Source organism: Staurois parvus, unplaced genomic scaffold, assembly GCF_062004578.1.
Source record: "Staurois parvus isolate SC_StPar_1 unplaced genomic scaffold, SC_StPar_1.0 ptg000068l, whole genome shotgun sequence".
Classification (NCBI taxonomy): Eukaryota; Metazoa; Chordata; class Amphibia; order Anura; family Ranidae; genus Staurois; species Staurois parvus.
This window is the reverse complement of record NW_028317864.1, coordinates 1,637,330-1,658,101: the sequence shown is the minus strand read 5'-3', so window position 1 is coordinate 1,658,101 and position 20,772 is coordinate 1,637,330. Positions and strand designations below refer to the sequence as shown.

General features: G+C 43.1%; 1 protein-coding gene across 1 annotated transcript in view; it reads left to right on the top strand.

The window, feature by feature from the left end:
* Positions 1–19,819, top strand: part of ST6GALNAC4 (ST6 N-acetylgalactosaminide alpha-2,6-sialyltransferase 4) — a 38,874-nt gene extending 19,055 nt beyond the window's left edge. The window contains exons 5-6 of the mRNA XM_089669013.1: positions 2,034–2,141; positions 13,954–19,819. Coding sequence (XP_089525139.1) covers positions 2,034–2,141; positions 13,954–14,140 — 295 coding nt within the window. The 3' untranslated portion in view covers positions 14,141–19,819. The remainder of the gene's footprint in view (positions 1–2,033; positions 2,142–13,953) is intronic.
* Positions 19,820–20,772: the final 953 nt, after the last annotated feature.

Here is a 20,772-nt window from a genome sequence, read left to right as displayed (position 1 = left end):
TGATTCCATGTATAGGCAGGCCTGGAGTCCTTACATAATGCAGAAAATAACTTCTGAAAGCTTTTTTCTATATACAGTTTGTGTTCAAAATAATAGCAGTCAGACATCACTAACCTGATCAATCACTGTTTTTGGTAGAAATGATATTTCTACATGGAAAATAATTTACTATCAGGTGTAGTAGAGTAATAGAAATCCAACAGACCCAACAGTCATGACATGCATGCTGCTGATTCTGTGTAATTGAATCACTAATTGAAAGGGGCATGTTCAAAATAATAGCAGTGTGGAGTTCTATTAGTGAGGTCATTCATTCATTGAAAAACAGGTGGCAATTATTGCCCTTATTTAAGGAAGGAAGGCAGCAAATGTTGTACTTGCTGGTTACAGTGCATTTCTCTCTGAAATTCTGAGGAAAATGGGTCGTTACAGACATTGTTCAGAAGAACAGCGTACCTTGATTAAAAAGTTGATTGGAGAGGGGAAAACATATAAAGAAGTGCACAAAATGATAGGCTGCTCAACTAAAATGATCGCAAATGCTTTAAAATGGCAACCAAAACCTGAAAGACGTGGAAGAAAGCGAAAAACTACCATTCAAATAGATAGAAGAATAGCTAAAATGGCAAGGACTCAGCCAACAATCAGCTCCAGGAAGATCAAAGAAGGTCTAAAGTTACCTGTGAGTACTGTTACAATTAGAAGACGCCTATGTGAAGCCAAGCTATCTGCAAGAAGCCCCCGCAAAGTCCCACTGTTGAAAAAAAGACATGTGCTGCAGAGGTTACAATTTGCCAAAGAGCACATTGACTGGCCTAAAGAGAAATGGCGCAACATTTTGTGGACTGATGAAAGTAAGATTGTTCTTTTTGGGTCTAGTGGCCGGAGACAGTTTGTCAGACGACCCCCAAACACTGAATTCAAGCCACAGTACACTGTGAAGACAGTGAAGCATGGTTGCGCAAGCATCATGATATGGGGATGTTTCTCATACTACGGTGTTGGGCCTATTTATCGCATACCAGGGATCATGGATCAGTTTGAATACATCATAATACTTGAAGAGGTCATGCTGCCTTATGCTGAAGAGGAAATGCCCTTGAAATGGGTGTTCCAACAAGACAACGACCCCAAACACACCAGTAAACGTGCAACATCTTGGTTCCAGACCAACAAGATTGACGTTATGGAGTGGCCAGCCCAATCCCCGGATCTTAATCCAATAGAAAACTTGTGGGGTGACATCAAAAATGCAGTTTCTGAGGCAAAACCAAGAAATAGAGAAGAACTGTGGAATGTAGTCCAATCATCCTGGGCTGGAATACCTGTTCACAGGTGCCAGAAGTTGGTTGACTCCATGCAACACAGATGTACAGCAGTTCTCAGAAACAGTGCTTATACAACGAAATATTCATTAAGTGATTCAAAGGAAAGCAAAATCTTCAAACATTTTTCAGTTTTTTATAGTGAATGTTTGAGTTTGTAAAGAATACAAACACTGCTATTTTTTTTGAACAGTCTAATATTCACTTTTCTTCAATTTCTTTAGAGGAACAACACAAATTTGATATATTTTTCTTCATGTTTTGATTTGGAATAGAATGTGTAGTGTTCCCAATGCATTTGTGTGTATGGAAATAAAAGCTATTAGAAGAATTTTGAGCTTTATTTACTTTTTTCAACACACTGCTATTATTTTGAACACAACTGTATGTACTCTGCTGTCTCCATGAAGTAGCTGCACATGCTCATATAGACTAGGATTCACAGGAAAGTGGGGGTGGGGGAGGGGGCAGTTCTACTTCACATGGGATGCAGTCCAGCACAGTCTATGCCTGCCAAGCTAGCTTTTTAAATAGTTACAGTTGTTTATGGCTAGTAGAAAAGATCGGAAATGGCAGCTGATGTAATTCTCTAGTGACAGGTTTTGTTTAAAACTTTCCAGCAACGTAAGCAGAACTTGAATCTTGCCAACCCCTTTGATGTCCAGCTCAGTGAATGGAAACGTAACCTCTTTCTTCATATTTCCGCAGAGCGATGTCCGGTACCTTTCTGAGCACTGGCTGGTTCACAATGATTCTGGCCATGGAGCTATGCGAGGAGGTCTCTGTCTATGGGATGGTCAGCGAGAACTATTGCAGGTATGGATGGGGTGAAAAATAACAGACTGAAGCATGTTACACTTTTGCTGAAGGCTACTCCCATTAAAATTAGGCCTTTAAGGCCTCATGCACACTGCTACTCATGAACGTGAATCAAGATCTCTTGGCGTTATTTTGCCAAAGCCCCTGAACTCAAACGCAATAAAAGCCTTATCAGAGTTCAACAGCCATACCCATGTGAGAAGGTCTATGGAATCTGGCTCCAATGCATTACATAGATGGGTGGATGTTCTGACCTATTGCAAGCCATAGACGGGTCGTTTATCGGACGAATTTTCGTCCGCACAAAAAAAAAAATCGGCCAAATTTTCGTCCGCATGAAAAATCAGCCGATAATCACGCCGTTAGTGGGGCCAGCCCATCAGCCGTTTTTCGCGGATCTCCTCATTTATTTTTATTGGTCACGCTGGAAAATCCGCGAAAAACGGACATGGGTGGCAGCATTGGCAACGGGGTCAACCAATTTTTTGTTTATCGGACGAAAATTCGACTGATTAAACGGCCCGTCTATGGCCTGCCTAAGTAGTGTTTGCTGTCTAGTATTAGCATTTCAATGACTTGGGCAAGCCATAGATATTGCCAGTCAGTGTTGATGGGGGAATCCCTCCTGCAGAGCTATTATGTTCTGGATGGGGGGAGCATGGAGAACACAATGATTATTGCTTGTGGCTATAATTGCATGTAAAAATCCGACATGCTGGTTGTACCAAAGCTGTACAACAATCGAATTGGGTACAATCAGCGTGGCCATAGATGGTTGAAATCTTGGCCCAACCCTGCTGAACCGGCCGAGATTCAAACCATCTATGACCAACTTGTAGGCTTAGCAGGTGCAGAAGAGGGTGCTTAACCCTGCCAACCATGGAACCCAAACAGTGATTTTTGATGAGCTAGCAGGCTGTGTGGTTGGGATTTCCCCAACCACACAAGGTGGATGCAGGAATCCTTCCCGCTGTGTTATTGTATTCTGACAGTGGGGAAATGTCTGCTGTGAGAATGCACTGATCAACATTGAAGCCAATTGGCTGCAGCGCTGATCAAAGGAAAATATTCCAAAAGGCCAGCTCGAGAGAAGTTGATCATTGGATTGAATTCTCTGGAATGGGACGGCCATAGATGGATTGAAATGTGGCCAGTCTCTACTGAATCTATGGCTAATTTAAGCAGCACACACTCACTGAGCTTTGTGTTGCTTTCTGCTGACAACTGTTAGGCTGGGGCCAAGTGTTTGCTTATGGAATAGCCTCATACCATGGTGGGTGTCCAAAACATGACTTGAGTAGGGGCAATGGATGGTCTACTTTTACATGATCGTAGCTGGTCTTAAGCAACCAATAGACGAGTCAGTTTTTTCATTCAGTCATCAGGCTGAACGAAAAAAAACTAACCTGGTTGCTCTCTCACACACTCAACGCGGATGGGGGAATCCTTCCTCTGTGCCATTGTATTCTGAAAGTAAGGAGACTTCCCTGCCGTCAGAATACGCTGATCAACGCTGGAGACTATAGCCAACAGTGGTGATCGATAAAAAAAAAAAAAAACCTTACAGGTCAGTTGAACAGAAGTCAATCGGTAGATTGACTTCTGTCCAACCACAGTGCCCATACATGGATTGAAATTTGGCCGGTCCCTGCTGAACCAACTGAATTTCGATCCATGTATAACCAGAAAAAGCGTTAAAAAATAGCAGGACTTTTAAAAAGCTATAGATGAATGAAGCTATTTGGCAGAGGTATCCTTCTACCATTTGCTTTGCTTTTTCCTGTCCTCTGAGAGTTGTGATCAAAGCCCACAAAAGCCTTTTGTTTGCTTAAGCCATCATTTCCTAGAACTAAAACAACAGCTTCTGGAAGTCATGGGCTCACTATAACAATGGGGGAAAGGAAGCCTTTGCAATAGGCTTGCCACAGGTGCTGTTAGTAATTACACAGAGAGAAGGCACAGAGGGATGCTAATTAACACCTTAATTATCAACAAAGTGTGTGTTTGGATTTAAAGAGATGGGCTGGCAACCCTACTGTGCAGGCTGGGGAGAACAATTGCAACAATGCATTCTTGAGACTAGGGCTCACACCTCATTCCTTTAACCACTTCTCCACCGGCCCTTGCATATAAACGGCCAGACGGTGGCAGTGCAGGTTTGGGTGGCCGTTTATAAACGGCCTCCCCGCACCCTGCTTGTGCGCGCTCCCTCAGGGCACAGCACCGCGATCCGGTGCCCGCTGTGTCCTCCGGACACAGTGAAACACCGATCGTCGGACGGGACCTCTGTACGAGGTCCCGATCATGTGATCACTGATTGGCCAATCAGTGATCACATGCAAAGTAGTAAGCAAGATGTCACTTGTGACATTATTGCTTACTACATGTGAAATCTGTGATTGATCACAGAGGTCACATGGTTCAAGGCTATTCACAACAGCCTTGTACCATGTGACAAGCTGTGACCAATCACAGCTCACTCAGTACTTCTCAATGAGTGCAAGAATGGAGACAGAGAGAAAGAGAAATGATTGCTTTTACACCCTATATGGGTGTAAAAGCAATCAGTGTAAAAAAAAAAAAAATCATCACCCCCCACAAGTAGTACAGTGTCACCATGGTGACACTGTACTGCTAGGGTGACAGTATGTAAAAAAAAAAAAAAATTAATATAAAAAAATAAAATAAAAATGTAAAAAAAAGTTTAAAAATTATAATTTTTGGTTATAAACTAATTTGGATTTAGTTTTTTACTAAAAAGATAACAGAATCAATTTTGGCAAAGATTTATGATGAAATATTATTAATTTGCAAAATTTTATAAAAAAAAACACTTTTTTTTCAAAATTTTTGGACATTTTCATTTACATAGCAAAAAAAATAAAAATCCCAGCGGTGAATAAATACCACCAAAATAAAGTTTTATCTGTCTCAAAAAAATGGTAAAAAATTAATTTGGGTACAGTGTTGCATGACCGCGCAATTGTCATTCAAAGTGTGATAGCGCTGAAAGCTGAAAATTGCCCTGGTCAGGAAGGGGGTAAAAGTGTCCGGTCTGGAAGTGGTTAAACCCAAACACATATTAATGACACAGGTTCTGTGGCTGATTAAGGTGGTAATTAAACTCACTCAGTGCCTTATCTACAATAGATGAGCATCAGAACCTGTGCCATTAATATGTGTTCGGGTTTTAAGGAGATAAGGTGGCAACCCTACCTGAGACACATCTGTAGAAGACATCCTCTGAACAATGCCAACCGATTTTGGGAAGGCCAGAAGGATGCAAGAGGCCTTAGGCTGGCCATACACTAATAGATTTTCCAAGAAACATTTGTATGAGAATTCTTAGTGCACTTGATGACTTGACAAATGTCATTCAAAAGCACTGCAACATTTTGTTTGCTTTTAACCGCTGGAGGAACTGTGCACTGTACATAAATGTGATTTCAGACTTCCAGGTAGGGCGGCGTGCGCTGCCCCGGCAGTGCTGTCACTGGTTCCAGCACATGCCAATCACTGGGTCTCGGCCAATGATTTATGGCCAGGACCTGCTGATCGGTGGAGAGAATGAGTGGAGAGCACTCAGTAAACACAGAGCTCTTCAATGACAAAGGCTATGTGCAGGTTTTTGTCTCCCTGCAAAGCAGGGAATTAAAACCGGCACAATGCTTACTGAAAACAGTAAACACATTACACATTGTTAGGCACACAGTTAACCCTTTGATTGCCCCGAAATGTTAAACCCTTCCCAGCCAGTGTCATTAGCACAGTGTCGGTGTATATTATTAGCACTGATCACTGTATAAGCGCCACTGGTGATGTCAGTGTCAGTTCCCACAAACTTTCAGTTAGTGTCATATTGCCTGCCGTACTATCACAGGCCCGCTATAAGTTGCTGATTTGCGCCATAACTAGTGTTAAAAAAAATAAATTAAATTAACAAATAAAAAATAAAAATTCCAATATATATACCATCAGACACTATAACCAATTAATGTACGCGTATAGGGATTTTTGTTTACCAAAGACATACAGCAGAATACATTTTGGTCTAAACTTATGAAGACATTTGATTTTTTAAGATTTTTTTAAGTGGATATGTTTTATAGTACAAAATAAAAAATATGTTTTTTTTCCCAAAATGTACAGTCTTTTTTCATTTATATAATAAAAAATAAAAAACCCAGTGGTGATCAAAAGCAAGCTCTATATGTGGGAACGTGCAATTGCCAGTTAAAGTAGCGCAGTGCTGAATAGCAAAAATGGCCTGGTCATGAAGGGGGGAAAATCTTCTGGAGGGCAAGTGGCTAACATTCGATTTTGGACTTTCCCAGCTGAAAAGTGCACACATTAGTAGAAACTTGTTTCTATCCTGCTCCTTTTGAATTTTCTGGTCAATAATGAACGCTGATTGGACTCCACCAGTGCTTAGAAAATTGAATGAACTTTGTTAAGACAAAGAATTGCAAAAAAAAATTCTACTAGTGTTTGGCCTGATTTATTTTATGGCTCCTGGAACAGAAGAAATTATAAGTTGCTAAGAGAGAAATAAGAAGGTTGCCATTGTTGGCCTCTCTTTTTGAGAATGGCAATCGGCTGGTTGTCATGCTGAAGCTTTAATACTTTGAGTCTCTGACCCAGAACAAAACCTTCTCTAAATTTCATTTGCTGGATGCTTGTTTTGCCTGGATCCAATGAAGTCAGGACTCCTAGTTGGTATGCTTGTTCCAGGTTAGTGACTTAGAAAGTACTTCAGCTACTGAATGAATGATCAGCCAGGGAACCAGCATTTTCAGAAGAAGGGATCAAGAATGACCACTCCCATGCTTCTTTTCTTTTTAAAGGGAGCCTCCTGTTCACAAAAGGGGTTAATTGTTGGGACACCACGCAATGGGTTATAATCTCTGCTTGCAGGAAGACAAACTCTGAACGTTGACGTCCCCCTTCCGCTGTTCTATTTATTCTTCCTAAATAAGAGTCTAAACCCATACAATGAACTTCTCTCATTTCGCTCCCTTTCAGTCTGTTAGGTATACCTTTGAAAGTATTTTTATGATACTTGTTTAATATAACTGTTGATCCTGCCAGAAATCCAGTGAGCTGATAACGGTCTGAGCTTGTTGCCTTTGTACACCGTTATCAGTTCAGATTGCTATCTCTGTGGATTAGAGAACACCTCTGCCCAGGGCCGGTGCTAGAATATTTTGCGCCCTAGGAAAGACCAGCTACCTGTGCCTTCCCCCCCTCCCAAAAAAAAAAAAAAAAACTTTTGAAAAACAGTAGAAAATATTAAATCAGCAAAACATGGAACTGCTAAATTTCTTTTAATTTGCAAAAATAAGTGCCCTAAGATTGTCATCAGCACCAATACTAAAGACAAAATCAGTGTCCCGGACGGAGTGTATCTGTGGCTGGCAGTGACAGATCCGACACACCACCACTGACACAGATCAGCAGGCACTAGAAGATCAGGCTGTGGGATTGTGATGATGTAATCACTCACATTGCACATGTGATGGATGGCCGGCTAGGTCACACTCACACAAACATGGAACATCAGACATTGCCTTCCTCTGCATGCGCAGCTCTGTCTCCGCTGATGAACGGGAAGAGAAGGGCTGGAATTCCACAGTGATCAGCAGCCACCAGCCAGCTTGCAGTAAGGGACGGAGTCTGAGAGGAACACTGAAAGGAGCGGCAGCTCAGCTGCTACACTGGGCCCAGACACCCGGCATCTTCCTCCGTCCTTTCTTCCTGCCGTCTGCTGCCCCTCCTTTAACCACTTCCGGTCCAGGGCAATTTTCAGCTTTCAGCGCTATCACACTTTGAATGACAATTGCGCGGTCATGCAACACTGTACCCATATGAATTTTTTACCATTTTTTTGAGACAGTTAAAGCTTTATTTTGGTGGTATTTATTCACTGCTGGGATTTTTATTTTTTTTTGCTATGTAAATGAAAAAGTCCAAAAATTTTGAAAAAAGTGTTTTTCTTATAAAATTTTGCAAATTAATAATATTTCATCATAAATCTTGGCCAAAATTTATTCCGTTATCTTTTTAGTAAAAAAAAAAAAAATACGCCAAATTAGTTTATAACCAAAAATTATAATTTTTAAACATTTTTTTTACATTTTTATTTTATTTTTTTATATTATTTATGGGTTTTTTTTTGTTTTGTTTTTTTACATACTGTCACCCTAGCAGTACAGTTTCACCATGGTGACACTATACTACTTGTGGGGGGTGATGAAGATTTTTTTTTTTTTTACAGTGATTGCTTTTACACCCATATAGGATGTAAAAGCAATCATTTCTCTTTCTCTCTGTCTGCATTCTTGCAGCCATTGAGAAATACTGTGTGAGCTGTGATTGGTCAGAGCTTGTCACATGGTACAAGGCTGTTGTGAATAGCCTTGTACCATGTGACCTCTGTGATCATTCACAGATTTCACACGTAGTAAGCAATGATGTCACAAGTGACATCTTGCTTACTACTTTGCATGCGATCACCGATTGGCCAATCAGTGATCACATGATCGGGACCTCGTATAGAGGTCCCGTCCAACAATCAGTGTTTCACTGTGTCCGGAGGACACAGCGGGCACCGGATCGCAGAGCTGTGCGCTCCCAGGGAGCGCGCACAACTAGAAATAGCGGGTGCCGTTTATGAACAGCAACCCGCCCCTGGAGTGCCACCGTCCTGCCGTTTAAAAACAGTAGGCGGACGGCAAGTGGTTAACTAAAGGATCATTCATGACATGGCAACATCCCACACACAGAGTTCCGGTCTGTGCTGTGTCCCTAGGTGACAGTGCACCCTAGGTGGCTTCCTAGTTTGCCTAGTGGAAGCACCGACCCTGCTTCTGCCCCCTGTTTTGGAGATGCGAGGGGGAGGTGTTCTGCAGTTCTAACGCTCTTCCTGTCCTGGGGTGACAATGCTGCTCCTCCATAGATACAGTACAATAATAAAGTGTTGTATCCCTAGGACAGAAACTGTGTTACTGGCAGGATCATCAGGATAAAAAGGAGAAGGAAAACCTTAACAATGAAAACTAATGCAGCCACAACAACTAAGGCAACATTTCTCAACCTTTTTGTTAGCTGTAGCACTCTTTAAAATGATTCAAAACCTTGAGTCTCCCCTCAGGTAAACGTTACTTGCCATCCAAATCATATCAATATCATCCCTCCACCATAGAAGGTCGCTCTATACATCAGAGGTCCCCCCCCCATCACATCAGAGTCTCCCCACTTCCCTACCCTATCACATCAGAGCCCCCCCCCCCATCCCAATCATATCAACAGCATCCCTCCATCATAGAATACTGCACTATACATCAGAGGTCCCCCCCCATCACATCAGAGTCTCCCCACTTCCCTACCCTATCACATTAGAGCCCCCCCATCCCAATCATATCAACAGCATCCCTCCACCATAGAATGCCGCATTATACATCAGGGGTTCCCCCCCCCCATCACATCAGAGTCTCCCCACTTCCCTACCCTATCACATCAGAGCCCCCCCATCCCAATCACATCAACAGCATCCCTCCATCATAGAATACTGCACTATACATCAGAGGTCCCCCCCCCATCACATCAGGGTCTCCCCACTTCCCTACCCTATCACATCAGAGCTCCCCCATCCCAATCATATCAACAGCATCATCCCTCCACCATAGAATGCGCACTATACATCAGAGGTCCCCCCCATCACATCAGAGTCTCCCCACTTCCCTACCCTATCACATCAGAGCCCCCCCCCCCCATCCCAATCATATCAACAGCATCCCTCCACCATAGAATTCCGCACTATACATCAGAGGTCCCCCCATCACATCAGAGTCTCCCCACTTTCCTATCCCATCAGAGTCCCCCACCCCAATCACACCAGCAGCATCCCTCCATCATAAAATTCTCCCTAAGGCTAGGTTCACACCTGTGCAGTTTGCGTTTGATCCATTTCTGAAGTGCATTTTGCTTTTTTGCACATGCGTTTTTGACACGTTAGTTTTTTTTCTTGTTGCTAGGCAGATTTAAAATGCAAAACGCATCAAAAACGCACTGCATACTGTTCGTATTCAGCGTTTCTACTGAAGTCTATAGAACCAAAAACGCAACTTTTTGCGTTGAAAAAAAGTCCCTGACCCTTTCCAAAAAACGCACCGGGTGAAAATGCAGAGATGTGAACGTGTCACATAGGAAATCATGTTAACTGGACTGTAGTGCGTTTCTGCAAAACGCTGCGGAAAATGCTTAGATGTGAACCTGGGGTTAGGGCTAGTTTACACCACATACAGCCCAGTGCATTTTTTTCCTGCATCAAAAACGCATTGATAGTAGGTTACATGGATTCCAATGGCATAGTTCACACCAGTGCAGTGAGTTCCAGTGCATTCCAGTTCCAGAAAAAAAAAAAAGTAGAACATGCTGCATTTTTTGTGCACTAAACTGAACAGAGTAAAATGCACCAAAAATGCACCAGAATGCATCAAAAACTCACAGAAAGCACATGTCCTTGAAGAAAAAGAGAGGGGAAAAAATGAACCGGAATGCATCAAAAATGCGCATACAGAAACGCATCCGGACTGCATTTCTATGGTGTGAACCGGCCCTTACATCAGAGTTCTCAATCACAGAGTCCCCTCTTCCTATCAGAGCTCAGCCATACTCCAGCTGCATGGCAGAGGGCAGGAGGCAGAGTAGGTCTGGATGGAGGTGCACTTTGTCCTGGAATGATGGGGACGACCCTGCATGCTGCCCACCCTGGATCAGTGCCATGCATTGCCGAGGTGTGTGCAGGACACCGTCCATCCTGGCCCTACAGCTTCACTGGTTGCTATGGTGCTGGTGGCTGACTGCACCCTGGAAGCACATGATGCTGATCCACAGCAAACTGCATCCCATGTTCACAGCACCCTGTTGATCTAAGGACAGGTAAGATGCAATGTAATACACTGTGTGTTGTGTAGATAAGGAGAGCGGGAGGTGTTCTGTAGTTCTAACATGTCCTGGGGTAACAAAACTGTTAATCTATACATACAGTGGGGCAAAAAAGTATTTAGTCAGCCACCAATCGTGCAAGTTCTCCCACTTAAAAAGATGAGAGAGGCCTGTAATTGGCATCATAGGTAGACCTCAACTACGAGAGACAAAATGAGAAAAAAAATCCAGACAATCACATTGGCTGATTTGGAAAGAATTTATTTGCAAATTATGGTGGAAAATAAGTATTTGGTCAATATGAAAAGTTCATCTCAATACTTTGTTATATATCCTTTGTTGGCAATGACAGAGGTCAAACGTTTCCTGTAAGTCTTCATAAGGTTGGCACACACTGTTGCTGGTATGTTGGCCCATTCCTCCATGCAGATCTCCTCTAGAGCAGTGATGTTTTGGGGCTGTCGCTGGGCAACACGGACTTTCAACTCCCTCCAAAGGTTTTCTATGGGGTTGAGATCTGGAGACTGGCTAGGCCACTCCAGGACCTTGAAATGCTTCTTACGGAGCCACTTCTTCGTTGCCCGGGCGGTATGTTTGGGATCATTGTCATGTTGGAAGACCCAGCCACGTTTCATCTTCAATGCCCTTGCTGATGGAAGGAGGTTTGCACTCAAAATCTCACGATACATGGCCCCATTCATTCTGTCCTGTACATGGATCAGTCGTCCTGGTCCCTTTGCAGAGAAACAGCCCCAAAGCATGATGTTGCCACCCCCATGCTTCACAGTAGGTATGGTGTTCTTTGGATGCAACTCAGCATTCTCTCTCCTCCAAACACGACGAGTTGTGTTTCTACCAAACAGTTCTATTTTGGTTTCATCTGACCATATGACATTCTCCCAATCCTCTTCTGGGTCATCCAAATGCTCTCTAGCAAACTTCAGATGGGCCCGGACATGTACTGGCTTAAGCAGGGGGACACGTCTGGCACTGCAGGATCTGAGTCCCTGGCGGCATAGTGTGTTACTGATGGTAGCCTTTGTTACGTTGGTCCCAGCTCTCTGCAGGTCATTCACTAGGTCCCCCCGTGTGGTCCTGGGATTTTTGCGCACCGTTCTTGTGATCATTTTGACCCCACGGGGTGAGATCTTGCGTGGAGCCCCAGATCGAGGGAGATTATCAGTGGTCTTGTATGTCTTCCATTTTCTAATTATTGCTCCCACAGTTGATTTGTTCACACCAAGCTGCTTGCATATTGTAGATTCAGTCTTCCCAGCCTGGTGCAGGTCTACAATTTTGTTTCTGGTGTCCTTCGACAGCTCTTTGGTCTTCACCATAGTGGAGTTTGGAGTGTGACTGTTTGAGGTTGTGGACAGGTGTCTTTTATACTGATAACAAGTTCAAACAGGTGCCATTGATACAGGTAATGAGTGCAGGACAGAGGAGCCTCTTAAAGAAGAAGGTACAGGTCTGTGAGAGCCAGAAATCTTGCTTGTTTGTAGGTGACCAAATACTTATTTTCCACCATAATTTGCAAATAAATTCTTTCCAAATCAGCCAATGTGATTGTCTGGATTTTATTTCTCATTTTGTCTCTCATAGTTGAGGTCTACCTATGATGCCAATTACAGGCCTCTCTCATCTTTTTAAGTGGGAGAATTTGCACAATTGGTGGCTGACTAAATACTTTTTTGCCCCACTGTATAGTACAGTGAGTGAGTGTTGTCACCCTAGGACTGAAAGTGTATTACTGATGGGACTGCCAGGAGAAAATAGGAAGGAAAGAGCCTGAAAGTGTTACTAAACCCCGGACTCTGCATTCACTATATCTGGTCTCCCCAGACCCTGCATTCACTATCTGGTCTCCCCGGACCCTACATTCACTATATCTGGTCTCCCCAGACCCCGCATTCACTATATCTGGTCTCCCCGGACCCCGCATTCACTATATCTGGTCTCCCCGGACCCTGCATTCACTAGATCTGGTCTCCCTGGACCCTGCATTCACTATATCTGGTCTCCCCGGACCCTGCATTCACTATATCTGGTCTCCCACAGTTCACACAACATGGAAATGCAATTATTTTAGTAAATATAAACTGCTAAATACCTTTTCTCATCAGCAGTTAGAGCTTCTATCAGTGTCCAGCAGAACACATGTTAAAACTTGTAGGAGCAGTTTTCAGTTTGCTCAAGAGGATGCAGAACCCTTTACCTCTGTCTGGACAGTGCTGACTGGCCCTGTACTGATCACATGTACTCTCCCAAGAAAAAAAAAAAACCTCTCTGCACACGCTCAATTTGGTGTGTATTGCTAGAGTGACTCCACACGATATGTCTTATCAGGAGATTAGAGGGGGACACTGAAAGTAGGGGAGGATGAGAGAAGTCAGGATCAAACTGCCTATTTACACAATGTGGAGGATTTACCCCTTAGGTTTTACAGTGAGTATAACAAGCATGCTTCACAGACTGATTTTACGATCTTATTTCAGATACTTGTATAGCGCCATCAATTTACGCAGCGCTTTTACATATATATTTGTAGATTCACATCAGTCCCTAACCCTCAAGGGGTGTACAATCTAAGGTCCCTAACTCACATTCATACATACACATACTAGGGCCAATTTAGACAGGAGCCAATTAACCTACCAGCATGTCTTTGGCGTGTGGGAGGAAACCAGAGTACCTGGAGGAAACCCACACAGGCACAGGGAGAACCTGCTGTTGTGGGTTTAGTAACACAACTAAAACGAATGCAGCCACCACATCTAAAGATTTGTTAGCTGCAATATATGATATATTGGTTTTTGGTTTTAGCTGCATGTTAAGAAAGGTAATGATTGTGGTGTTCTTGCAGGGATCGCTCCCACCCTCCGGTGCCTTACCACTACTATGAGAAGGGCAGGCTGGATGAATGTACCACGTACTTGATGCACGAAAGGGCCACGCGAGGAGCGCACCGTTTCATCACAGAGAAAGCCGTCTTCTCCCGCTGGGCCCTCAAGAAACACATCCATTTTATGCACCACTCATGGGCTACTTGACAGCCCCCCCCCATTGTGTACAGCCATTGTACCCCACGTACATAGGACCTTGACAACTTTCTGGTGGGATTGCACAGTTGGCCAGAAAGAACCTGAAAAATCTGACAATCCTGACACTTCAAGGAATGAGCCATTCTGTATCATGTCCACCTACATTCATGGTGTTCTGGAGCGCTTTGTGAGGTTCGCTGTCTGACAATGCCTGGATGAGGATCAGGTGGACTAGTTGGAAGCACACCGACGTGACCGCAGGTTTGGTGGAAGGGCCAATCATTTTATCTGACAGTATTAAGTATTGTGGATGCAGTATTTCAGCCTGGTTGGCCAACATTTAGTACTGTAGCAGAGCTCGGGCTCCCAGCAAAGGATTCTCTCTCTTTAGTCCACACCCCGGCTCATTCAGAAAGGCCAAGCAGCAAATAAATTGACTTATAAAAAGTTACAGTTCAAAATGCACAATGGATGAGCCAATCAGAAATTGTCAGTATTAGAATTTGCATTGATCAGTATTAGAATTTGCATTGCAATCTCTGCAGCCCAACTCCGGCTAAAACGATTTTTTAAATTCTAAATAGAGCAGAGCAGGTTAGACCCCATTCATACGGGTGATTAGGGGGACATAGCCGAAACCTGCAGCAAAAAACAGGAATTACAGGCATCTGTGAACAGCTTCTGCCATGCAGCCTGTACAAAAGAATGACAGGCCGACAGCAGACACGGCTGTATGCATGTAAACGCACATAGAGTAATTATTATTATTACAGGTACTTCCAGCATATAGCACTGTCAATTTACGCAGTGCTTTACATATATATTGTACATTCACATCAGTCCCTAACTCTCAAGGGGTGTACAATCTAAGGTCCCTAACTCACATTCATACATACACATACTAGGGCCAATTTAGAAAGGAGCCAATTAACCTACCAGCATGTCTTAGGAGTGTAGGAGGAAACTGGAGTACCCGGAGGAAACCCACGCAGGCACAGGGAGAACATGCAAATTCCAGGCAGGTGGTGCTGTGGTTGGGATTTGAACCAACGACCCTAGTACTGCCAGGTGGAAGTGCTAGCCATTTAGCCACTGTGCTGTCCAGTAGCCACTGTAAATGCCTGCTATTAATGACAGATGATCATCCTTGGACACAATCCGTCTGCATCCAGAGGCCATCATCTGTCTCCGATGTGCAACTACATATGAAAGGCTGCAGCCACAATCAGCCTGTCATTGATTTGTACAGGGTGCATGACTGCAGCTGTTTGCATATTCCTGTGATTTCTGCTGCAGGATTTCGCTGTATGCCGGAGTCATCCGAGTGAATTGGGCCTTGAGTCTTTCCCAAGTTTTAAAACTCATCTTGGGGAAGAATTTAAAAAAAAATAGAAATATATAAACATTTGGGGCCCAGGATCTTTCAGCCACAATGTGCTGGTATGCACAGCTTTTTCGCACTATATGGTAGGCTTACCTGGATAATGATCCCATTGGTCATGGTTGTTGCCATCTCCCAGTCTTCCTTCCAGGTTCTGACTTTTTTGGGTGCGTGGTTGCCAGCTCTTGATGATATCACTCCCATGCATGTGAATAGGAGTCATATCATCATGGGACAGAGCAGTGCCATAAGGCTCTGTTCACACTTGCATGACTTTGGGGTGCAACTTTGGTGCAACTTTTGGATGGGTGCAACTTGAATACGACTGTTGCATGTGAAACATACAGGTGCAATTTTCATACAACGCTTGAGGGTTTTCATTGCAGCCTTTGGCACTCAAGTTGCATGAAAGTCGTACCAAAGTAGTGCATGAACTACTTTGAAGTCGCACATATATGAATGGTACCCATTGGGAAATGTGGGGAGTGACTTGTCATGCGACTTTGGACCACAAAGTTGAATGACAAGTCGCACAAGTGTGAATAGGCTCTAACTATATGCTGAGCTGTGCATGCATGGCTCGGTGTATACAAACACTGACAGGCAGGGAGAAGGGTTTATGACAGAGGAAATCAATAGGGTTTTTTTTTCTCTTTTTTAAGTTTAATTCCACTTTAAAGTAGTGCCTTTAGTTTGCAGGTACAGTGCCTTGAAAGAGTATTCCTAACCCTTGAAATGTTCCACATTTTGTTATGTTACAACTAAAAACGTAAATGTATTTTATTGGGATTTTATGTGATAGACCAACACAAAGTGGCACATAATTGTGAAGTGGAAGGAAAAATAAAAAAATGGTTTTCACATTTTGTTCAAATAAATATCTGAAAAGTGTGGCATGCATATGTATTCAGCCCCCTTTACTCTGATACCCCTAAGTAAAATCTAGTGGAACCAATTGCCTTCAGAAATCACCTAATTAGTAAATAGAGTCCTCCTGTGTGTAATTTAATCTCAGTATAAATACAGATGTTCTGTGAAGCCCCCAGAGGTTTGTTAGGGAACATTAGTGAACAAAAAGAATTGTGAAGGCCAAGGAACACACCAGCAGGTCAGGGATAAAGTTGTGGAGAAGTTTAAAGCAGGGTTAGGTTATAAAAAATATCCCAAGCTTTGAACATCTCACAGAGCACTGTTCAATCTATCATCCAAAAATGGAAAGAGTATGGCACAACTGCAAACCTACCAAGACATGGCAGTCCACCTAAACTGACAGACCGGGCAAGGAGAACATTAATCAGAGAAGCAGCCAAGAGGCCCATGGTAACTCTGGAGGAGCTGCAGAGATTCACAGCTCAGGTGGGAGAATCTGTCCACAGGACAACTATTAGTCGTGCACTCCACAAATCTGGCCTTTATGGAAGAGTCGCAAGGAGAATTGTTGGAAGAAAGCCATAAGGAGTCCCGTTTGCAGTTTGCGAGAAACCATGTGGGGGACACAGCAAACATGTGGAAGAAGGTGCTCTGGTCAGATGAGACCAAAATGTAACTTTTTTGGCCTAAAAGCAAAAACGCTGTGTGTGGCAGAAAACTAACACAAATCACCATCCCCACCGTGAAAGATGGTGGCAGCATCATGTTGTGGGGATGCTTTTCTTCAGCAGGGACAGGGAAGGTGGTCGATGGGAAGACGGATGGAGCCAAATACAGGGCAATCTTAGAAAAAAACCTGTTCGAGTCTGCAAAAGACTTGAGACTTGGGTGGAGGTTTACCTTCCAGCAGGACAACGATCCTAAACATTCAGCCAGAGGTACAATGGAATGGTTTAAATCAAAGCATATTCATGTGTTAGAATGGCCCAGTCAAAGTCCAGACCTAAATCCCATTGAGAATCTGTGGCAAGACTTGAAAATTGCTGTTCACAGACATTCCCCATCCAATCTGACAGAGCTTGAGCTATTCTGCAAAGAAGAATGGGAAAAAATGTCCTTCTCTAGATGTGCAAAGCCGGTAGAGACCTCCCCAAAAAGACTTGCAGCTGTAATTGCAGCAAAAGGTGGTCATACAAACTATTGACTTGGGGGGGCTGAATACAAATGCACACCACACTTTTCACATATTTATTTGTAGAAAATGTTGAAAACCATTTATCATTTTCCTTGCACTTCACAAATATGTGCCACTTTGTGTTGATCTATCACATAAAATCCCAATAAATTACATTTACGTTTTTGGTTGTAACATGTCAAAAACTTCAAGGGCTATGAATACTTTTTCAAGGCACTTTATGCTCCTCCATCATCCTCAGTCTTTTTTCAAAGTCCAATTGCACACAATGGAATGTCAGCACTTCCTGTGGAGCAGACCAGTCATCCTTGCCTGCACTCTGTGTACAGGGTGACCAGTCTCCTCAATGCCCACGAAGGGCCCTTTTTTACTGATGCACTTTTGTGCACCTTAAGGTTCCTTTCACACTGATGCACTCCAATGGACTTACAATGAGCAGTGCCTTTTTGGTGCGCTTTTGAAAAACTGCGCCAAAGATGCAGCATGTAGGACTTTTCAAAGCACAGCACACCTGCAGTATGAACAGTTACATAGGATTTAATAGGGAATAGTGTTCATGAACTTTTGTCACCCTGGAAATGCGCGGCAGTGTGAAAGGGGCCTAATACTTTCAGCTCAAAAAGCCCTGACATTATCAAGCAGCACTGTCTGATTAAGTGGAAATGCAGAGTGAGAATAGTTACATAGTTAGTCTGGCTGAAAAAAAGACAAAAGTCCACCTAGTTCAGCCAAAAAAAAAAAAATTTAAATCCCATACCCACAGTTGATCCAGAGGAAGGCAAAAAAAACAGCAAAGCATGATCCAATTTTCTCCTGCAGGGGAAAAAATTTCTTCCTGATCCCCCGAGAGGCAATTGTATATTCCCTGGATCAACTTTACCTATAAATGTTAGTATCCAGTTATATTCTGTGTATCTAAGAAACAATCCAGGCATTTTTTGAAGCAATCCACTGAGCTGGCCAGAACCAACTCTTGAGGGAGTCTATTCCACAGATTCACAGCTCTCACTGTGAAGAAACCTTTCCGTGTTTGGAGATTAAATCTCTTTTCCTCCAGACATGAGTGCCCCCTTGTCCTCTGTGATGACCTCAGGGTGAATAACTCCACACTGAGTTCACTAATAGTTACATAGTTAGTGTGGCTGAAAAACGACAACAATGAAACGAGAATGATTGACAATTCCTGTCCCCACCCAGCAGAACCTCACTCCTGGCAGCTGCACAAATCGGGCCATTCAATCATTTTTGTTCCTGTGCAGGGGCTGAGGGAGATTTGGGGTAGAGGGGGAGAACCTTGAGATAAGCTTTAAATACTGTGCGGATCCCTACTGACGATTTGTTTCTTTTATTTCTCATGCCCATTAACTGGACAGGAAGTGAGGATAAATCTCCCCCATGGGACCCAGACAACACGATCCTGATAGAGCGTCTAAATCTTCTTCACTATGCTAGAAATGTGTTTTATTGTGGTCTTCATTGCTGAAAAAAGGGTGTTCATCCTATTTTCTGTGCTCGTCCCCATCATTGGACAATACGATTTTCTTTCACTTCCTGTTATGTCTGACAGTCATATAGACAGGAAGTGAGGAGAAATCTCCCTCATGGAATCCAGAAAACAAACACAATCCTGATAGAGCTTCTAAACCTTCTTCACTATGCTAGAAATGTGTTTTATTGTAGTCTTCATTACTGAAAAACGGGTGTTCATCCTATTTTTTGAGCTTGTACCCATCATTGGACAATATGATTTTCTTTCACTTCCTGTTGTTTCTGACATTAGTCAAATAGACAGGAAGTGAGGAGAAATCTCCCTAACAGGGACATCAGTATACCTTTTCACACTCGTTTGCATGGGAGTAAGGAAAAGGTGTTTGTTTTGTTCTAAGCTGGCCATAGACAGAATGAAATTCGGCTGGTTCAGCAGGGACTGGCTGAATTTCGATCAATGTGTGGTCGCTCCCACTCAACAGGAGTTTATCTAACGATCAACTTCTGATGAACAGGCTTGTTGGAAATTTTTTTTTGAGCAGTGGCTGCAGCTGCCGATCAGCATATTCTGACAACAGATAGTCCATCCTGTCCAGATACAATTTCTCAGCAGACAGGATTCCTTCATCCCCTTGGATTGTCTGGGTGGAGGAATCAGTTTGCATTTTTTCCATTTAGACTGCAGGCTGACCGAAGAAAAAAAATCCATCTTTGGTGAGCCATAAATAGCGAATAATAAAGGACATGCAGTGTATTTCTGCCATTTTGTGCTGATTTTGATCTTGCTTGCAGCCATTGCAGTTTGCACAACGCCTTCTTTCCAGTCAATGGAAGCGCCACTAATGTGTTCTAAATACTCCTGAAGGCTCTTTTTTTAATGTCAAGTCCCATGTGAACTAGAAGGTTTTGGCTGGAGTTGGGCTTCAATAAGGGTCATCAGACTTCAATCCTGTTACTGGTGAACAATCACTAGCAGCAAAATGTCTGAAATTGAATCTTCATCATCATTATGGAAGTCACTAGTAAGAGGGGACGGCATTGGATAATGTAGGGTGAATTCCAGTGTTTATGTTGCTGGTGACATCATCTGTCCAGTATGGGCCAGGTTGTATTCTTACAGACATTTTGTTTTAATAGTTACTCAGCCTATGAGTCGGACCCAGCTTTTGTTGTTCTTACAGGTTCTCTTTTAAAGTGTTACTAAACCCACAACAGTACAATCAGTCTGTATATGCAGTAAAGCATGCTTGTTATACTCACTGTGAAACCCAAGGAGTTAATCCTCTGCATTGTGGAAAAAGGCTGTTTGATCCTGCCTTCTCTGATCCTCCCCTTCTTCCATTGTCCTGACCAATCTCCTGATAACACAGAGTCTTTGGAGTCACTCTGTACATGCTCAGTTTAGTGTGTATCGCTAAAGAGTTTTTTCTTCCTTTGGGAGAGTGCATGTAATCAACACAGGGCCAATCAGCACTGTCCAGACAGAGGGTCAGGGGTAATGCAGCCTCATAGGACAGTCATAGGAGAATGAAAATTCCTCCTACAAGCTTTAACCAGTGCTCAGCTGGACACTGATAGAAGTAACAAGACTGCTATATACTGCTGATGAGAAAAGAGATTTAGCAGTTAATATTTACTAAAAATAATTGCATTTCCATGCTCTGTACTGTGGGAGACCAGATATAGTGCAAGCAGGGTCTGGGGAGA